At 42.4% G+C, this 19,212-nt stretch overlaps 1 protein-coding gene across 1 annotated transcript in view; it reads left to right on the forward strand.

The window, feature by feature from the left end:
- The window catches only part of crocc2 (ciliary rootlet coiled-coil, rootletin family member 2), a 271,300-nt gene that overhangs the window by 210,537 nt on the left and 41,551 nt on the right, over positions 1–19,212 (forward strand). The window contains exon 33 of the mRNA XM_080185255.1: positions 352–552. Coding sequence (XP_080041381.1) covers positions 352–552 — 201 coding nt within the window. The remainder of the gene's footprint in view (positions 1–351; positions 553–19,212) is intronic.

A 19,212-nucleotide genomic window follows, 5' to 3' on the forward strand; every position in this document is an offset into this window, starting at 1 on the left:
TAGATTTATTCCAGTTTTATTGAACTCCTTTCCTGTAGATGCTCACACAGAATTGGTGGTATCTGGATCAATGGGCATCTTCTGTCTTTTTGCATTGTTTGGGTAATCATCATGGCTTAAAAGGTTGGCAAACAGGCCAGTCATATTTCACAAACCTACTTTTTTTTTAATGACATAATTAGCAGAATAGAGGGTGAACCAGTGGATATGGTGCATTTGGATTTTCAGAAAGCTTTTGATAAAGTCCAACGTAAGAGATCCTTGCTTCTAGTCCTGGTTAAACTCTACTTATAGATTTAAGAATGTGGATCAGAGACAGGGCAGTCACATTAGTCACTCCTCTACCTGCAGGCATTGCATCAGCGGCAGGAATGTGAGGAGGAGGTCCTGAAACAAATTGAGAAACTTCAACAGGAAAAGCACATCTACCAGGAGCGAGTGACTAACCTGCAGAGAGCTGTTGCCCAATTGGAGAATGAGAAACGAGAACTTCAACGTTCCAAAGTCCGCCTCGAGAAGGACCGATCTGCCCTAAAGAAAACGCTGGATAAGGTAAGGGGTTCACCAGTGTTTAAGACAGGCTGATGGCTCTGTGAATTACAGCCGGGGCAACAGCCATTGATATGCACTTGGAGAATGCTCACTGAGGCTGGAGACCAGTTGACATCAAATAGCTTCCCACTTAACCCCTTCATGTGTTGCGGCCAGTAAGAAAAAACCAGAATATAAATTTGTGACCCATTTTTGGACTTGGGATTGGCTTCAGGGAGGAATTTGAGATGGAACCTTTTTCTGCTGGGATTCTTACTGAACTGACCAGGCACTGTTTTCTCCTTCATTGTGACACTACAGAGTAAATTTCTAAACTGCCTGGGTTAAACAATTTGGCAACCTTTTTCAGAGCTCACAAAATTTCCATTCCAATGGAACATCCTACATCAAATTTTGAGCCACTCAGTTAAATTCCTACCCATGCACTGACAATGAAACTTTTATCCTCTATCTGGAGATGAGACTGAAGCGTTGTCAGCCAAGGAAGAACTCAGGTGTGGAACACCAATCTACCTTCTCCCATTTGTTGGTATGTAAACAAACATTGTCGCCAGTTTGCACAAAAAAGATTCAACAAACAGAAAGTAAAATAAAGACTAATATATCTATTTATGATGGTGTTGGTTGAGGGAGGAATATTGACCAGGAGATCAATGTTTTTCTTCAAACAAAGCACAGGTAACGTTTTATGTCCACTTAGAGTCAAATAGTTCAACATTTTCTTTAAAAGATGAGACACCTGACAGCGCAACCCACCCTTGGCACTATACCGAAGTTTCAGCTAGCATTATGTGCTCATGTTCTGGATTGGAACATCAATGTCCTTCAATCTTCTGACTTTGAAGCAAGTGTGACACCAGCTGAACCAAGCTGGCACACACGTTAGCAAGCTCCACTACATCAGATTTGCTGTGAAGTCAAGGTTGCTTTTCATAAGTGGCATCAGTTAAACTGAATATGTACTCCAATAACCTAACAGAGCCACATGGGGACAGAGCCTCTTTTTTCAGCCTGCTCTCATTTAGAACCTGTCAGTGTGAAGTCCACTCTCTATAAATAGCTCAATTGACCTAGAGAAGCAAAATTTGACTTGATGGACCTCCATCTGGAAGGAGAAGTGTAGAACCACCATGAGTGAAAGGGAGCAGCAACTCATGGTGTCAGGGAAATATCTGTGCAGTAATCAAAGCAGCAACAAGGTCAGATATCAGAAGCTGTTAAAGCTCAAACACACAAGTGACTGTAGTAAAAAATACACTTCCAGTGCCTCCCGGCTATGCTTAAATAAGCACCGCTCTCAGGTTTGCTGGGCAGGAGCAGAAAATTGGTGGTAACAAAGCAGGCAATGGCAAAATAACATTGGGAATCATGACTAAGTTATCAAAGTCCAATTTTGCATTTATTTGTGAGGCATGTTTCTGGTTGGTTAAACCACAGTGTGCCTGGAATTCAGAATGGGTTTGCAACCAGTGACCAGTCAACACGTCAATTTCCAGAACAATTTTGATCCTGCTACCACCTCATTTTTAGGTGCAAAGGGGATGTTGAATCACAAAAATTGCCTCTGCAGAATTCTCAGGCATTAAGGCAGTTGGAGCAGGAATTGTACTGCTTCAGACACAAAGTGCCTGGTAGTTTGGTGCCACCAGTTTTGTTTCTCACTGGCACTACCTTCTGAAGCTCAACAATTTATTTCTTTCAGGATATGTTTTGTTACGCGGTGCTTTGTAAAAAGTTGGGACTCAAGTGGATGCTGCATGATACTTGCTTGGGGTCACACAAGTTCTGGTGTTATTATGTTCTCCCAGGCCTACAGATACAGAAGAGAGTGTACAGCAAAACGCAGCTTCAAAAAACCACCATCAAATTGCAGGGTATGGTTCCAATGCCCCTTTAATTGGCGATCCTTTGCAGGCCATGTGATGGAGTCAGAACCAATGGAGTGTGAATGTGTGAACTGGGGCCAAGTGGGAGTAAGGGCGTACATTCCCAGGGCTGGAAGGCTTCATCTGGAGTCAGGAAATTGTTGGGAGTAGACCTGTTAAATCCTTAGTTGTACATAGTTCTCCTTAGTCAATAAATCCTTTACTTTGTTACTAGCTATATCAAGTGACTTTGAGTTAGTACACACTGTCTCTATAAAAACTTCTTTGCATCCCCGTACCATGTCATCTTGATTTTTCCCACGCCATCCCTCACATAAATGTGTATCATGTCTGTTGGCTTATGAGCATCTCTTAAACAAAGTTGCTTCACACTGGGGCTGTTTATATCTCTGTTTTTTGTTGCACAGCAAAACTCTATGTGGCTAGCATTCAAAGCCATTTTTCTGTACTAAGAATACATTTTTATTGATGATCAAGGAGAATTAGTAGCTCAGTGGTGTGTTGGTTATGAACTCTGTAACATTGCTGCTTGGAGCAGGCACTTGGTATTTCAACCCATGCTGCGTTGCTGCTACCATGAGATTGTCCATTTCTGTTTTTCCTCCATTTCTCAAGGCCAGCAGGGTTCTGGAGGCTAGATTTGTTTTGTGTACATTTTGTTCCCTCAGCTTTTCTGGAAGGATGCTCTTATATAACATATTGTTATTCTAACCCTTAATGGTCATCAAAATGACTCTTGCAAGCCCTGGATATCCTGTTTATTTTATATTGAATTGCGTAGAATGTACAGCACAAAAACAGCCCATTAGGCTCAACTAGTCTAAAGTCCACTCCTCTGTGAAATCAGGCATTCAAATGACTTCTTAATGCTCATTTGCCTCTGTGTCTACAACTCTAGGTGTTAAATCTTTAAGTTCATTTCAAACAATTAATGGATGTTCTGAATACTGTAAACATGCATGTTACTTCCCTGCTTCCTTGCATGCTGACAAAAGGCACAAAAATCCAATGGTATCTTTTCTCAGTGGTTTCCTTGGTAGCCACATCTTTGATAGAATTGAAGTGATGGGGCTGCTCTGTTCACTACCATTGTACAGAATTCCTGTAGACCAAAACGTTTTCCCATGGGTCAACTCTTTCTCTTTCACTCCCAATGTAAATGATTTCTGATGAGCAAACTTCTTTACACTTACTGCCAGAATTCCATTCACTCCTTCCCTATCCTTGGTCCAAGCATAAAATGCTATTGGTCGCATATTGTTACAGCTCAATTCAGATCGCTGAATTGCACAGATTTTGTGAATCCAATCACATCTTGCTTCAAGTATGTTTTTATGAAGTGTTCTGTGCATTTTTGTTGAGATTAAATAGCTGAATTAATGGTGAAATGAGCTTGAGTGCAAAGGTTCACCAAGTGGCAGTTATTTATTGCCAGTTTACAGGATTTTGACACAAACAGAGCTCTTCTTGGCAAGTGGGCTCTGTTTATTAGAATTCAAGCTGCAAAAACCAAGGGCCTGAATCAGCAGAAGTACATCACAAATGTTCATTTTGACCAGCAGCTAAACTTGATTTGTGTGTGGGCTGATCAGTCACTTTTCAGTGCCGTCCATTTCTTGGTCTGATCTTTAATGATGGCACTGTGCCTGACGCCTGCTCAGGGCCCACCCTGCTTTGTTTAAAGAATGAGAAGCCCGTTAGGACCCCTCATCATAAAAAGAAATCAAGCCTTAAAACAAAGCACAACAGTCTCACTTTAACATACCCTCATTCTCTCTACTCCTGATAGCTTTTACAGCTCGAGGGTGCAGAACTGGCAGATTATTTTGGCAGATAAGGCAAAGGAGAATCCAAAGAGCTTCTACAAATACTTAAAAGACAAGAGAGTAACAAGGGAGAGAATAGGGCCTCTTAAGGATCAACAAGGTCATCTGTGTACGGATCCAAAAGAGATGGATGAGATCCTAAATGAATATTTCTCATCAGTATTTACTGTTGAGAAAAGCATGGATGTTAGGGAACTTGGGGAAATACATAGTGATGTCTTGAGGAGGATTACAGAGAAGGAGGTGCTGGAAGTCTTAAAGCCCATCAAGGTAGGTAAATCCCCAGGACCTGATGAAGTGTATCCCAGGATATTGTGGGAGGCTAGGGAGGAAATTGCGGGTCCCCTAGTCGAGATATTTGAATCATCGATAGTCACAGGTGAGGTACCTGAAGATTGGAGAGTGGCAAATATTGTGCCTTTGTTTAAAAAGGGCTGCAATGAAAAGCCTGGGAACTGCAGGCCAGTGAGCCTCACATTTGTGGTGGATAAGTTGTTGGAAGGTATTTTGAGAGACAGAATCTACAGGCATTTAGAGACACAAGGACTGATTAGGGACAGTCAGCATAGCTTTGTGAGTGGAAAATCATGTCTCATAAATTTGATTGAGTTTTTTGAAGGGGGTAACCAAGAAGATAGATGAGGGCAGTGCAGTTGATGTTGTCTACATGGATATTAGCAAGACCTTTGACAAAGTATCACATGGTAGATTGTTGCATAAGATTAAATCTCACAGGATCCAGACTGAGTTAGCTAAATGGATACAAAATTGGCTTGATGACAGAAGCCAGAGGGTGGTTGTAGAGAGTTGTTTTTCAAGCTGGAGGCCTGTGACCAGCAGTGTGCCTCAGGGATCAGTGCTGGGTATATATATATATTTATTATATATAATAAATATAAATTATCTGTCATTTATATTAATGATTTGGATGAGAATATGAGAGGCATGGTTAGTAAGTTTGCAGCTGACGCCAAGATTGGTGGCATCGTGGACAGTGAAGAAAGTTATCTCCAATTGCAACGGCATCTTGATTAATTGAACCAATGGGCTGATGAATGACAGATAGAGATTAATTTAGATAAATGTGAGGTGATTGAACCAGGGCAGGACTTACTCAGTTAATGGTAAGACTCTGGAGAGAGTTACAGAACGAAGAGATCTTGGGGTACATGTTCATAGCTTCTTGAAAGTGGAGAGTGGTGAAGAGGTGTCATTGTATTCAGAACACTGAATACAGGAGTTGGGACATCTTGTTGAAGTTACACAAGAGATTGGTAAGGCCACACTTGGAATACTGTGTACAGTTCTGCTCACCCTGTTATAGAAAGGATATTATTAAACTAGAAAGAGTGCAGAAAAGATTTATTAGGATGCTACCGGGACTTGATGGGTTGAGGTATAAGGAGAGGCTGGATTCACTGGGACTTTTCTCTCTGGAGCGTAGAAGGCTGAGGGGTGATCTTATAGAGGTCTATAAAATAATGAGGGACATAGATCAGCTAGATAGTCAATATCTTTTCCCAAAGGTAGAGGAGTCCAAAGCTAAAGGGCATAGGTTTAAGGTGAGAGGGGAGAGATACAAAAGTATCCAGAGGGACAATTTTTTCACATAGAGGGTGGTGAGTGCCTGGAACAAGCTGCCAGAGATAGTAGTAGAGGTGGATACAACTTTTTCTTTTAAAAGGCATTTAGGCAGTTACATGAGAAGGATGAGTATAGAGGGATATGGGTCAAATGCGGGCATTTGAGACTAGCTTCAAGGTTTAAAAAAAAAGGGTGGCGTGGACAAGTTGGGCCAAAGGCCCTGTTTCCATGCTGTAAACCTCTGTGACTCTTATCAATGGTCCTGAACCATTGGCTCAGGATTATATCCATTCACTGTGCATTTTAATGCTGCCCTTTTGTATTGTGAAAGCAAGTTTTGCATATATTAAGTCAGGATATCCCAAAGTTGATTTACAGCGAGTAAGGTAGTCACTGTTGTAATGTAGGAAACATTGCAGTCAATTTGCGTGCAGAAAGTAACCCCAAACCCACCGCACTCCTGTCGACCCGCCTGTGCCACACACACAAAACAGTGAGATAATTGAGCAGATAAACAGTTGGCATAATGCTAGTTAACATTGATGATGACACCAGTGACAGCTTCCCTGCTCATCTTAGAGTAGAACGTGGCATATTTACTGTACAGTTCAGAGGGAACACAGAACTTCAGTTTGTTGTTTCATGTAAAAAATAGCACCTCTGACAGGGTAACACTCCCTCAAGGCTGCACTGCAGCCCAGATTTTGCCTTTGGAGTGTGACTTAAACTCATGGGCCTGAACGACAGCTAATGCACTGTGGGCTGTGAAAGATTCCAGTCAGTAGCTATTTGAGATGTGTCATAACCACATTGTTTTTATATATATATGAGAGCATAAACATGCCTTCACTGGCATTCATAGCTGGTTCATTGCAGGGATCTCAAAGTAACTTAACACTTGAGTGTCACCTAGACCTTAAACTAATCAGGGCATTTCTTCAATAAAACATATTGAAACAAGGACCAGGAGTAGACTAGGAGAAAAGGTTAGTGATAATTCTTTACAGCTATTTTGTTTATTGCTGGTCAGTTTGGCAGTGGAGATTCTTGAACCTATGATCACTTGAAAAATGTCCGTTATCAAGTGACACCTTGAAGTAACCAATTTTTGCACACCATTTAATGTCTCTTACACTTTGATAAGATTCCACCCTCAGTTGACATCTAACACTCCTTCCCATCTTTTCTCATAGTTCTGTTGGATATCAACCCTATGGTTTTTCTATGAATTGCCCTCACCATTTAAATGTTTCCCTTATGAATTAGTGACCAGAACTAGAGGCAATACCGAAGACATGATCTGGCCAGTGCACTAAAAATTGCTAAGCTGTAAGCAGGATGTAAAGAGGCTGCAAAGGGAAGTAGACTGGTTCATTGATTGGACAAAGCTTTAGATTGGCTAGGAGGGAGTTAAGGAGTGAGTTAAGAAGAGCTAAAAGAGGACACGAGAAGACTTTGGCTGATAGGATTAAGGAGAATCCTAAGGCGTTCTATAGGTATGTTAAGAACAGAAGATTGGTTAGGGCAAGATTAGGCCCAGTTAGAGACAGCAGTGGGAAGTTTTGTGTGGAACCGGAAGAGATTGGAGAGGCATTGAACCAATATTTCTCTTCGGTATTCACGCAGGGAGACATAAATGTAGCTGTGGAGAACACTGGGTTACAGGGTTGTAAACTGGATAGTATTGCAGTTGATAAGGAGGATGTGCTAGATATTCTTGAGGGTTTGAAAATAGATAAGTCCCCTGGGCCGGACGGGATTTACCCTAGGATTCTCTGGGAGGCAAGAGAGGCGATTGCAGAGCCTCTGGCTCTGATCTTCAGGTCATCGTTGGTCACAGGTATAGTGCCAGAGGATTGGAGGATAGCGAATGTTGTCCCATTGTTTAAGAAGGGGAATAGAGACTTCCCCGGGAATTATAGACCGGTGAGTCTTACTTCTGTTGTGGGCAAAGTTTTAGAAAAAATTATTAGGGATAGGATTTATAATTATTTAGAGAGTAATGTATTGATTGGAGATAGTCAGCACGGTTTTGTGAAGGGTAGGTCGTGCCTTACTAACCTTACTGAGTTTTTTGAGAAAGTGACCAAAGAGGTGGATGGGGGTAAGGCAGTTGACGTGGTATATATGGACTTTAGTAAGGCGTTTGATAAGGTTCACCATGGAAGGCTTCTGCAGAAAATGCAGATGTATGGGATTGGGGGTGATTTAGTTAATTGGTTCAGGAATTGGCTAGCGGATAGGAGACAGAGGGTGGTGGTTGATGGAAAGTATTCGTCATGGAGTTCGGTTACAAGTGGTGTGCCTCAGGGATCTGTTTTGGGGCCACTGCTGTTTGTAATTTTTATAAATGATCTGGATGAGGGTATAGTTGGGTGGATCAGTAAATTTGCTGATGACACCAAAGTTGGAGGAATGGTAGATAGTGAAGAGGGGTGTCATAGTTTACAGAGAGACTTGGACAAGTTGCAGAGCTGGGCCGAGAGGTGGCGGATGGAGTTTAATGCGGAAAAGTGTGAGGTAATTCACTTTGGCAGGAATAACAGATGTGTAGAGTATAGGGCTAATGGTAGGACTCTGAATAGTGTTGATGAACAGAGGGATCTAGGTGTATGTGTACATAGATCCCTGAAAGTTGGGAATCAAGTAGATAAGGTAGTTAGGAAGGCATACGGTGTCTTGGCGTTTATTGGTAGGGGGATTGAATTTAGGATCCGCAACGTCATGTTGCAACTGTACAAAACTCTGGTGCGTCCGCACTTGGAGTATTGTGTGCAGTTCTGGTCCCCACATTATAGGAAGGATGTGGAGGCATTGGAGAGGGTGCAGAGGAGGTTTACCAGGATGTTGCCTGGTATGGAGGGAAGGTCCTATGAGGAGAGACTGAGGGATTTGGGGTTGTTTTCGTTCGAAAGAAGGCAGCTAAGAGGGGACCTTATTGAAACATATAAGATGATTAGAGGTTTAGATAGGGTGGACAGTGATAGCCTTTTTCCTCGGATGGAGAAAGCTAGCACGAGGGGGCATAGCTTTAAATTAAGGGGTGGTAGATATAGGACGGATGTCAGAGGTAGGTTGTTTACCCAGAGGGTGGTGAGGGATTGGAATGCCTTGCCTGCTGCAGTTGTAGATGCGCCTAGTTTGGGAGCATTTAAGAGATCCGTGGATAGGTTTATGGATGGAAAGGGATTGGTTTAGGTTAGAGGGTCATTGCTTTTTTAATTGGTCGGCGCAACATCGTGGGCCGAAGGGCCTGTTCTGCGCTGTAATGTTCTATGTTCTATGTTCTAAGAAGGTGTCTGATGATGAATCTTGTGGGGAAGTGTGAATGTGTCCACTTTAGTAGGAAGAAGGGAAAAATGGCTGGAGTTCTGTGACCTCAGCTGGGATCTTCTGGTCCTGCTGTCAGGAACGGAGATTTGGCTAAGCACCAAAGTCTCCGTTCTTGTTGGCAGCGATAGCAGAGCATGCGAGAATGGAGAAATCTGGCCAATATTTTGAAAAGGTAAGACACTAATAAATGTTGGGATTCAGAGAGACACGACTATCCTTGACAAAAAGTTACCATACTGCTACAACAGCAAATGGTATATTTATCTTTATTACAAGGATATTGCAGGATAAGAGTAAATAAGTCTTGTTTCAATTATATACACCTTTGGTGATACCGCAATTGGAGATTTTGATCTCATTACCTAAGGAAGTTTATATGTGGCTTAGAGGGTGTGTGACAAAGTTTCACTGGATAAATTCCTGGGATGTGAAGACTGACCAAGGGGAGAGATTGAGTAGAATGGGCATTATTACGGAAGAATGAGGAGTGATCCCATCGAAACATACAAATTCTTGACAGGGCACAAAATCAAGATAAGGGTCCAACCATTTAGCACTAACTGAAGAGAAAGATCTTCATCCAGAATGCTGTGAATCTTCAGAGTTCTCTACCCTAAAATACAATGGATTCTCAGTTGATCAGTGTATTCAGGAGTGGGATTGGTAGATGTTTGGGTACTAAATGAATCATGGTATGTGGGGATTGTGCAGAAAATTGGAGACAAATATACAAGTTCAACAATGATCTTATTGAATGGTGGAGCAGGATTGGTGGGCCATATAACCCATTCCTGCTTCTAATTCTTATGTCCTTGAAAGCAGTCTTAGCATTTGGCATTGATTTTGTCCCCAAGACAAGAAACAGATGTATATTAACAGTGCACACCACTAACAAAACAGTAATGATCCACTCAAATTAAACAATACTCTATTTAATATGAAGGGAAAATTCATTAGTATGCAGCTCAACACAAACTATTTTCATTCTCCAGGAGCATCTAGCACCGCAACTAATACCTGGGGATCTGCTGGAGATTCTTCAATGTTATCAATGACTGGGTCACCCTGATAGTGCTCCACAGTGTCAACATTCTTTTAATCACAGTGTATGCCAATTGCCTTTTTCAGGGAATTGCTAGTTAACCATGTGACATTCATTGTCCCATAAATGGAGACAACTTTGGGGTCAGGATGGTAGAGTGGTCTAAGGTATCAGACTCAAGGAGTGTGATTCCTTGCCTTGTTTAGGGTGGCACAGTGGTTAGCACTGCTGCCTGTGTGCTTGTGCACACGGGTGTGTGTGTGTGTCAGTTAAGTACAGTAAGGCTTGCTTTCTTGGTTTATCATTGTAAAAATAAAAGGAACAGTTTATGTAGAGAGCTTCTTGTAGGTTAGTAGCACTGGCGAACTATCTTACAATAAACTGGCCTGAACCTAAATGACCAATCTGGATTGATTCTTCCATCAGAGCCACTTGCAGTGAGTATCACACAGTACTGCCTGTCCCTGGGCATCGTCATAGCTATGCATAGCATCACTTAAATCACAATTATACAAATGAATTTCTGTCCCATTCTTCCTAAGTGACTATTCCATTTGCAATATCTATGATAGAGTGACGACCAATCATGGGAAGTTTCAGGTATACAGGTGGGCACCATGTTACTCTCCACAATCAGATGGGCTTACAAGAGCATGGAAGAGAAGCGTCCAGTCAGAGAAACCTTCCCCATAATGCCATCCAAACTGGATTTTTGATGTCTGGAAGTTGGTTTAAGATGCTTTATTATGATTTTCCCGCTTTCCGGTCATTTGTTTACTCCCTTCAGATGTCATGTCATTCTTTTTGCCCCACCTTTGTCTCTTGATTCCGCCCCCCCATGCCCCGTCTTTGTTGCTCTTTGAATTTGGTGCTGTCTTAACCTTTAAGTATTGAGCTTTCACAAGGCTTTACATGTTGAAATAGTGAACTGCCTAAACATAAGAAATTGAAATATTAACACAACAGAAATTTTATTGAGCTTAGTTTATTTAATAGGTAGAGTCCAATCAACCCATTGTTGACCCTATTCCATTTATTCAAGACTCCTGGCAGCTGTAAACTGTCAGTGTAAAATGCACAGCAAAGAAAATTCCACAAAATGTTTCCCGGACCTCAGGAAGCATTCAGGTAAAAAGCCAGGTAAGCCAGCATCGATATTGATTTACAACTGACGTTTTGTCCAACCCTGACTGTTTGCATTTCACAGAAGATAGTCATTCCTAAACAGATTTGGAATATTGTTTCTGGAAATCAGGTCACCAGAGTCCAGTTTCTCATAGTTTACTGCATTTATTCACAGCAGAAAAGCATTTAATGTCGTTGCATCCCTAAAATTAAAACTTTCTTCAGCAATTGCATTGTTTCCTCTGGGGGTGTGGAGGCAGAGAGGGGATCCCTAAGGGTGCGTCTCCCCTTTTAAGAATACAGAGAAGTGTGTCATCCTTTAAATGGGTACCCTCCTGCAGTGTAAATGTTTGCACCGTATCCCTGGGATATCTGCAAAAGTTGTCAGATGTATGCAGATTTTTGCAATTATCGTTTGGGAGAATGTTTATATTTGTAAGGAGTCCTCTGAGCATGTGGTATAGCAGTTCCTTTGAGTGCAATGATATTTGCAAGGGTCCCCTAACAGCATCCCTTGGGAATGTGTCTGTACCTGTAGGAGGTCCCCCTAAGTGGATCAGTGAGGTTTGCTACACAAAAATGTTTGAAAGTTCCTGGACTGTGAGAAGAGTTTGAGGAGAATTTGATTACCTGATATTCACTTATTATTATTGCCTTTAATTTTGTTTTCAGTAAGACATTTTTTCCAGCTTCTTCGAGGAATATGATAGTGAGAGTAAACTTTTAGATAGCATCTCATTGCATCTGTGAGGGTCTTCCAAAAGTTTCACATAAAGTTGAGTTGCTAATGTCATGCAGGCAAACACAACAGCAAATGTGCACAGAACAAAATTCCACAGAAGAAAAAGTATACAAGCCATCAGTTCTTTTGTTAATATTGACTAAGGAGCAGTATTGGCAGAGGTTTGTATGGGTTAGGTTAATTGGCCATGCTAAATTGACCCTAGTGACAGGGGAGTTAACAGGTAAATGAGTGGGGTTATGGGAATAAAGCTTGGGTGGGATTGTGGTCTGTGCAGACTCTATGGGCCGAATGGCCTCATTTTGTACTGTAGGGATCTTATGAATACTATGGGATCTTTTTATCCTACCCAATCACACAGAGAGGACCTCAGTCTGACAGGCCGTTCAGAGGGTGGCACCTGTGACAATGCAGCACTCCCTCAGTACTGCATTAGAACATTAGCCTTGGTGTTGTGCTCCAGTATTGAAGTGGGCCTTGAATGTATATTCTGTTAATTGTTCTCGCTGGAAAGTTGTGGTACAAATCTGTAACCAAATAGATTTCTCAGAACATTTGCTTTACAGTTCCTAATTTTGGCCTAATTTTCCAGCTATGTTATCACAGGATAAGCTGCCATTCCTATCACAGTGGTTGGTACTGCTGCCTCACAACACCAGGGACCTGTGTTCAATTCTGGCCTTGAATGACTATCTGTTTGGAATTTGCATGTTCTCTCTGTGTCTGTGTGGAATTCCTCTGGGTGCTCTGGTTTCCTCCCACAGTCTAAAGATATGTGAACTGAGCATGCTAAATTGCCCTTTATTGTTCAAAAATGTGTAGACTAGATGGATTAGCCATGGTAAATGTGTGGGTGGGGCTATGGGGATAGGGCTGGGGTGTTGGGCTTGGGTAAGAAGCTCTTTTAGAGAGAGAGTCACTGCAAAATCAATGGGCTGAATGGCCTTCTTCTGCAATGTATGGTTCTCACCTAGCGTTTTGGTTCATTGATTTTAAAAAAGTGCCTCCTGTGACCACATTCTAAAATCCAAAGGTAGCCATATTGCAGAGATTCTTTCCAGCATTTTATGGGACAAATTGTCCATCAGATCCATAACAAAAAGTTGGCTTTCAGTAACTCGAGTTAAGCACCTGCCTCAGTAACTTCCTATCTCCACTGTTAAATCGTTGTACTGCAAGGATGAGGAAATGTCAATGAGTCAATTCCCAATAACCAATCTCAGTTTAATTGCCTGAACTGAAGGGATTACTCAGAAGAGAGTGGTCAATAAGAAATCATAACCAGAAATGGCTTTCTTTGTAGATTGAAACTAAACCCTACTTCACTTGAAAAGGCACATAATTCAAAAGGTTACAAGTATTGGCAGCAAAGCCAAATGTGCAGTAACATTAACCACTAAATATTTAAGGAGATTAATAATGAACCACTCCCTTCCCTTGTATGGATAGATTCTGATAAACATTGTCACATTGCCAGGAAAAGTTATGCTGTAATGAGAATTTATAAACTGAGTCTGATCGCAAATCTTTTCTGGCAAGAGAACCTTTAATCATTTGTTCAGCAATTCAGTCCTCCCAAAGCGAACAGAAAATATTGAACAAAAGGCATATTGTGCACAGAAATAATGAGATTAATAAAATAAATTGTGAGTTTTAAATTAAACCTGGCAATGGATTCATAAGGATTTAATATTGAAATGAGGTCAATATGGGAAACATCTAGGTGGTAAAATTTGACAAGACCCCAAAGTGGGTATGGGGGGTCGCAGTGCATGAATATCTCATGCTTATTCCTTCTGATGCAGATAGCATACATTTCATGCTGTCTCATACAAATGAATGTCGTGTTCAGCTGGTGCTGAGTATGCTGTTGAATGGTGGCAGGGGCTGCAAAATCATGAAAGGCTGATATGAGTTCAAGCTAATGTGTGTTATTTAAACACAGCTTGCGCCTCTGAAAAGAGAGCTGCATCTTGACTGGAGCAGGTGCTGAAATTCATTGTTAAAGTAAATTTTTGCTGAGAAAGAGACAAGAATGGCAGAGCCTAGCAGAGAGTGGGCCCCAAATTTTTCCAGCGCTCAGAACTTTCAGTAGACCAGATAGCGTTGTGCAGAGAGATCTGCATACCCTGAATCACAAGATGGTAGTATGAAGGTCAGCAAATGTTAGGAGGGCAAATGGAATGTTGGTGTTTATTGGAAGGGGAATTGAGTATAAAAGTCAGGAAGTGTTGCTGCAGTTGCACAGGGCCTTGGTGAGGCTGCATCTGCAGTACTGTCTACAGATCTGTCTCTTTACTTCAGAAAGGATATCATTGCATCAAAAACAATTCTGAGACGGTTCGCCGACTAATTCCTGGGTAGAATGGGTTGTCTTAAGAGGAAAGGCCAAGCACATTGTGCCATTACGCATTGCAATTTCGAAGAATGAGAGGTGATCTTATTGAAATGTATAAGAACCTGAAGAGTCTGGACAGGGTGGATACTGAGAAAATGTTTCCCTTTCTGGGGTGTCTATATCTAGGTTAAAGATTAGGGGTCTCCTATTTAAGACTGGGACAAGAAAAGTTTGTTTCTCAGACAGTTGTTAGTCTGTGGAATTCCCCTCTTAAAGAACAATGGAAGCTGATCATTGAACATATTCAAGGTTAAAATTAGACAGATTTTTGATTGACAAGGAAATCAAGGGTTATGTCAAGATCATACAGGAAAGTGGAGTTCAGACCAAAGTCAGATGAGCCATGGTCTTATTGAATGGTGCAGGAGGCTCAAAGGGCCAAGTGGCCTACTCTTGTTCCTAGTTCTGTTCTTGGTTTCAGTGGTGACCATTGGTAGAATCTCTGAGGATCTGCTTGCAGTACTTCATGGAGTTCAATGACCTTACATAAGTGTCAAGGTCAGTGAATGTACCTTCAAGCACCATATCCCTTCCAAATGTTCTACTCGCCTCAGATACAGCTCAATAGATCACACCCCCATCGCTAATCTACCAACAATCTCTTCCATGACTCATATGCAATGCTCATGCACTTCACCTCACCACCATTCATTTAGCACATCTTACAGCTTGCATACATTGCCAGCTATTCAACCATGACCGAAACATTGTTCAAAGGCTCTCACTGACACACTGTCTTCTCTCTTGCATGTCAAGGTGGTGCATAACCCCCATCATGTCATGTCATCACCCCGCCCCCACAGGTACAGAGGGTCATTTAAATTGATGTATACTTTGGGAGGATCATAATATCCCGCAGGCAGGAGGGGCCATTACTCACTCTCTCACTCACAGCTACAGCTCAAATACTAATGCTGCACGTACATCAGGATAGCTCTGAACCAGGATGCATCAGGCACCGATGGCCTACTGCCAGGTCAGGGGACTGGGAGGCACAGGTGCCAGCTGGCCAGGGGGTGAGGTCACATGGGTTCTGCTGCAGAGAACTGAGATGAGTAGTTTGATGGAGTGATCTGAAGAAGGAGGCTACTGATTATGCACAATATGGTGCATAGACAGGCCTTTGAGAAAGTCTGCAGTCAATGTCAAGCAGCATTGAGAAAGCCAACATCAGCTTGGCACAGGGCTATGGTGTAGCATCTGATGGTCAATGTCTCAGATTTCTTTGCAGCTCACTCAGAAGCCATGCAGTGCCTGGAGGCTACAACAGAAGCTGAGACTGAAGATGTACAGTCTCAGATTGCTCTTATACAAGTTGTTTGCTGCTATTTAAGCTCAGATTGCTGTTATCGTAGCTCTGCATACCAGTGTTCAAATGGTGTCCAAAAGTAACATAAGCATGTTGAATACCATTTGAGGAAAGCACTGAGGGTGACAAGGGCACAGAATCTACTCTGGATGTGGGCCTTCAATGTTCATCACCAAGAGGGGCTTGATAGCATAACCAGAGCGAGCTATACAGATCTTAAAGGACACAGCTGCAAGACAGGACGGCAGGAGGCGGTGGGGGAGCCAACAAGAGGGAAAAACATAACTGACCCCATCTTCACCAACCTGCCTGCCTCAGATACATCTGTTCATGACAGTATCGGTAGGAGTGACCATTGCACAGCCCTGTGGAGACAAATCCCATCTTCGCATTGAGGATACCCTCCATCATGCAGTGTGGCACTACCATTGCACTAAATGGGATAGACTTTGAAGATCTAGTAACTCAAGACTGGGCATCCATGAGACACAGTGAGCTATCAGCAGCAGTAAAATTGTATTCAACCACAATTTATAACCTCATGGCCCAGCATATCCCCCACGTTATCATTACCACCAAGCCAGGGGATCAACACTGGTTCAATGAAGAGTGCAGGAGGCCAGGAGCCACACCAGGTATGCCTAAAAATTAGGTGTCATCCTGGTGAAGCTGCAACACAGAACATTTTGCATGCCAAATAGTGTAAGCAACAAGTAATGGACTGAGCTAAACAATCCCACAACCAACTGATCAGATCTAAGCTCTGTAGTTCTACCATATCCAGCTATGAGTGATAGTGGACAATTAAGGAGGTCTTCTCAATGGTGGAGGAGCCCAGCTCATCTGTGCAAAAGATAAGGCTAAAGCATTTGCAACAATCATCAGCCAGAAGTGCTGAGTGGAAGTCTCCAGCATCACAGATGTCAGTCTTTCGGCAGCTTGATTCAGTCCATATGATATAAGGAAATGGCAAAGGCATTGGATATTGCAAAGGCTATGCATCCTGACAATATTCCAGCTACTGTACTGAAGTCTGAAGATTTGTGCTCCAGAACTTGCCATGTCCCCAACCAAGCCATACCAGTACAGCTACAACACTGGCATCTACCTGACAATGTGGAAAGTTGCCCAGATATGTCCTGTACACAAAAAGCAGGACAATCCAACCTGGTCAATTACTGCCCAGTCTACTCACGATCATCAGCAAAGTAATGAAAGGGGTCATCAACAGTGCTATTAAGCAGCACCTGCTCAGCAATAACCTGCTCACAGATGTTCAGTTTGGATTCTGCCAGGGTCATTCTGCTCCTGACTTCATTAAAACCTCAGTTCAAACCTGGACAAAAAAGCTGAATGCCAGAAATGAAGTAAGAGTGACTGCCCTTGACATCGAGGCAGCTTTTGACATCAGTAAGCCCTAGAAAAAGTGGAGTCAATGGGAATCATGGAAAAAAATCTCCCATGGTTAGAATCATACCTGGCACAAAGAAGGTGGTTTTGGTGGTTGGAGGTCAATCATCTCAGTTCCAAGACACCACTGCAAGAGTTCCTCAGGTCAGTGTTCTAGGCTCAACCATCTTCAATTGCTTCATCAGTGATCTTCCTTCCATCATAAGAACAGAAGTGGGGATGTTCACAGATGACTGCACAACGTTCAACCTCATTTGCAGTTTCTGAAATAGCTCACGTCCAAATGCAGCAAAACATTCAGGCTAGAGCTGGCAAGTAACATTTGCACAACACAATTGCCAGGCAGTGGCCATCTCCAACAAGAAAGAATCCAACCTACATCTCTTGACATTCAATGGTATTGCCATCGCTGAATAACCCACTATCAACATCCTGAGGGTCACATTGACCAGCAACTGAACTGGATATTGTGGCTACCAGAGCATGTCGAAAGCAAGGAATCCTGTGAGCAACTATCCTCCTGACCCCCATCTACAAGGCACAAGTCAAAAGTGTAATGCAATACTCTCCATTTGCCTGGATGAGTGCAGCTCCAACAACACTCGAAAAGCTCAACATCATCCAGCCTGATTAATTGCTACCCCTTCCACAAACATTTAATCTCTCCAGCACCAATGAACAGTGGCTACTGTGTGCACCAACTACAACATGTAGTGCAGGGACTCACCAAGGCTCCTTAGACAGCATCTTCCTAACCCATGACTACTACCATCTAGATGAACAAGAGCAGCAGAGATTTGGGAACACCACTAGTTGGAGATTCCCCTCCAAATCATTCACTATCCTGACTTGAAAATGTGTCACCGTTCCTTCACTCTTGCTGGATCAAAATCCTGGAACTCAGCACTGTTGGTGTACCTACACCTCAGGAACTGCAGTCGTTCAAGAAGGCAGCTCATCATCACCTTCTTAAGGGCAACTAGAGATGGGCAATAAATGCTGACCTAGCAAGCAACACCCATGTTCCGTAAATAAATTTTATAAAAACCATTGAGCCCCTCGAACTCTGTCAATCAGTATAATCATGGCTGATTGTCTACCTCAACACTATTTCCTGTCCACTTCCCATAATCTTTTGATTCTCTGACAGATCAAAAATCTACTCATCGCCATCTTAATAAACTCAACCACAGAGAACCCTTAATGTTCTGGGATAGAGAATTCCAAAGACTCACAGTTGTCTCAATTCTAAATGGTCAACACCTTGTCAGGAGACTGTGTCCCCATGTTCAAGGTTCCCCAGCTGGAAAAACAACCTTTTTGTTCATTCATGAGACATGGGCATCACTGGCTGGCCAGCATTTATCGCCCATCTCAAGTTGGCTGAGGGCATTTGAGAGTCAACCAGTTTGCAGTGGCTCTCGAGTCAATGTAGGCCAGACCAGGGAAAGACAGCAGATTTCCTTCCCTAAAGGACCTTAGTGAACAAGATGGGTTTTTCCAACGATCAACAATTTCATGGTCATCAGTAGATTCTTAATTCCAGATTTTTTTTATTGAATTCAAATTCCACCAACTGCCATGGTGGGATTTGAACCCGGGTTCCCAGAACATGAGCTGAGTTTCTGGATTAATACACTTGTGATAATACCACTGGGCCATTGCCTCTCAGAGTCCGGCTTGCTAAGGCCTATCAGAATCTCTCAAATTTCAATAAGATCTCGTCTCATTCATCTAACCTTCAATTGACACAGTTCTTCATCATAGGAAAGGAACCAGTCCGGTGAACTTCCATCATACGACCTTCTGAGGAATCATATCTTTTCTCAGAAGCAGAGAGCAAAACTGTGCACATTGCTCCAGATGTAGTCTTACTGATGCTGTAGAGAATAACCCATCTTCTAACACATTGCAGAGCTTGCTAAAGTCCTGCTCTGAGGGATAATACCAGTGCCTCAGAACAAAAAATTGCTGTCCTTCTTCAGGATGACAGCATTCACCCTCC

Source organism: Carcharhinus amblyrhynchos, chromosome 3, assembly GCF_965287045.1.
Source record: "Carcharhinus amblyrhynchos chromosome 3, sCarAmb.v2.hapA, whole genome shotgun sequence".
Classification (NCBI taxonomy): Eukaryota; Metazoa; Chordata; class Chondrichthyes; order Carcharhiniformes; family Carcharhinidae; genus Carcharhinus; species Carcharhinus amblyrhynchos.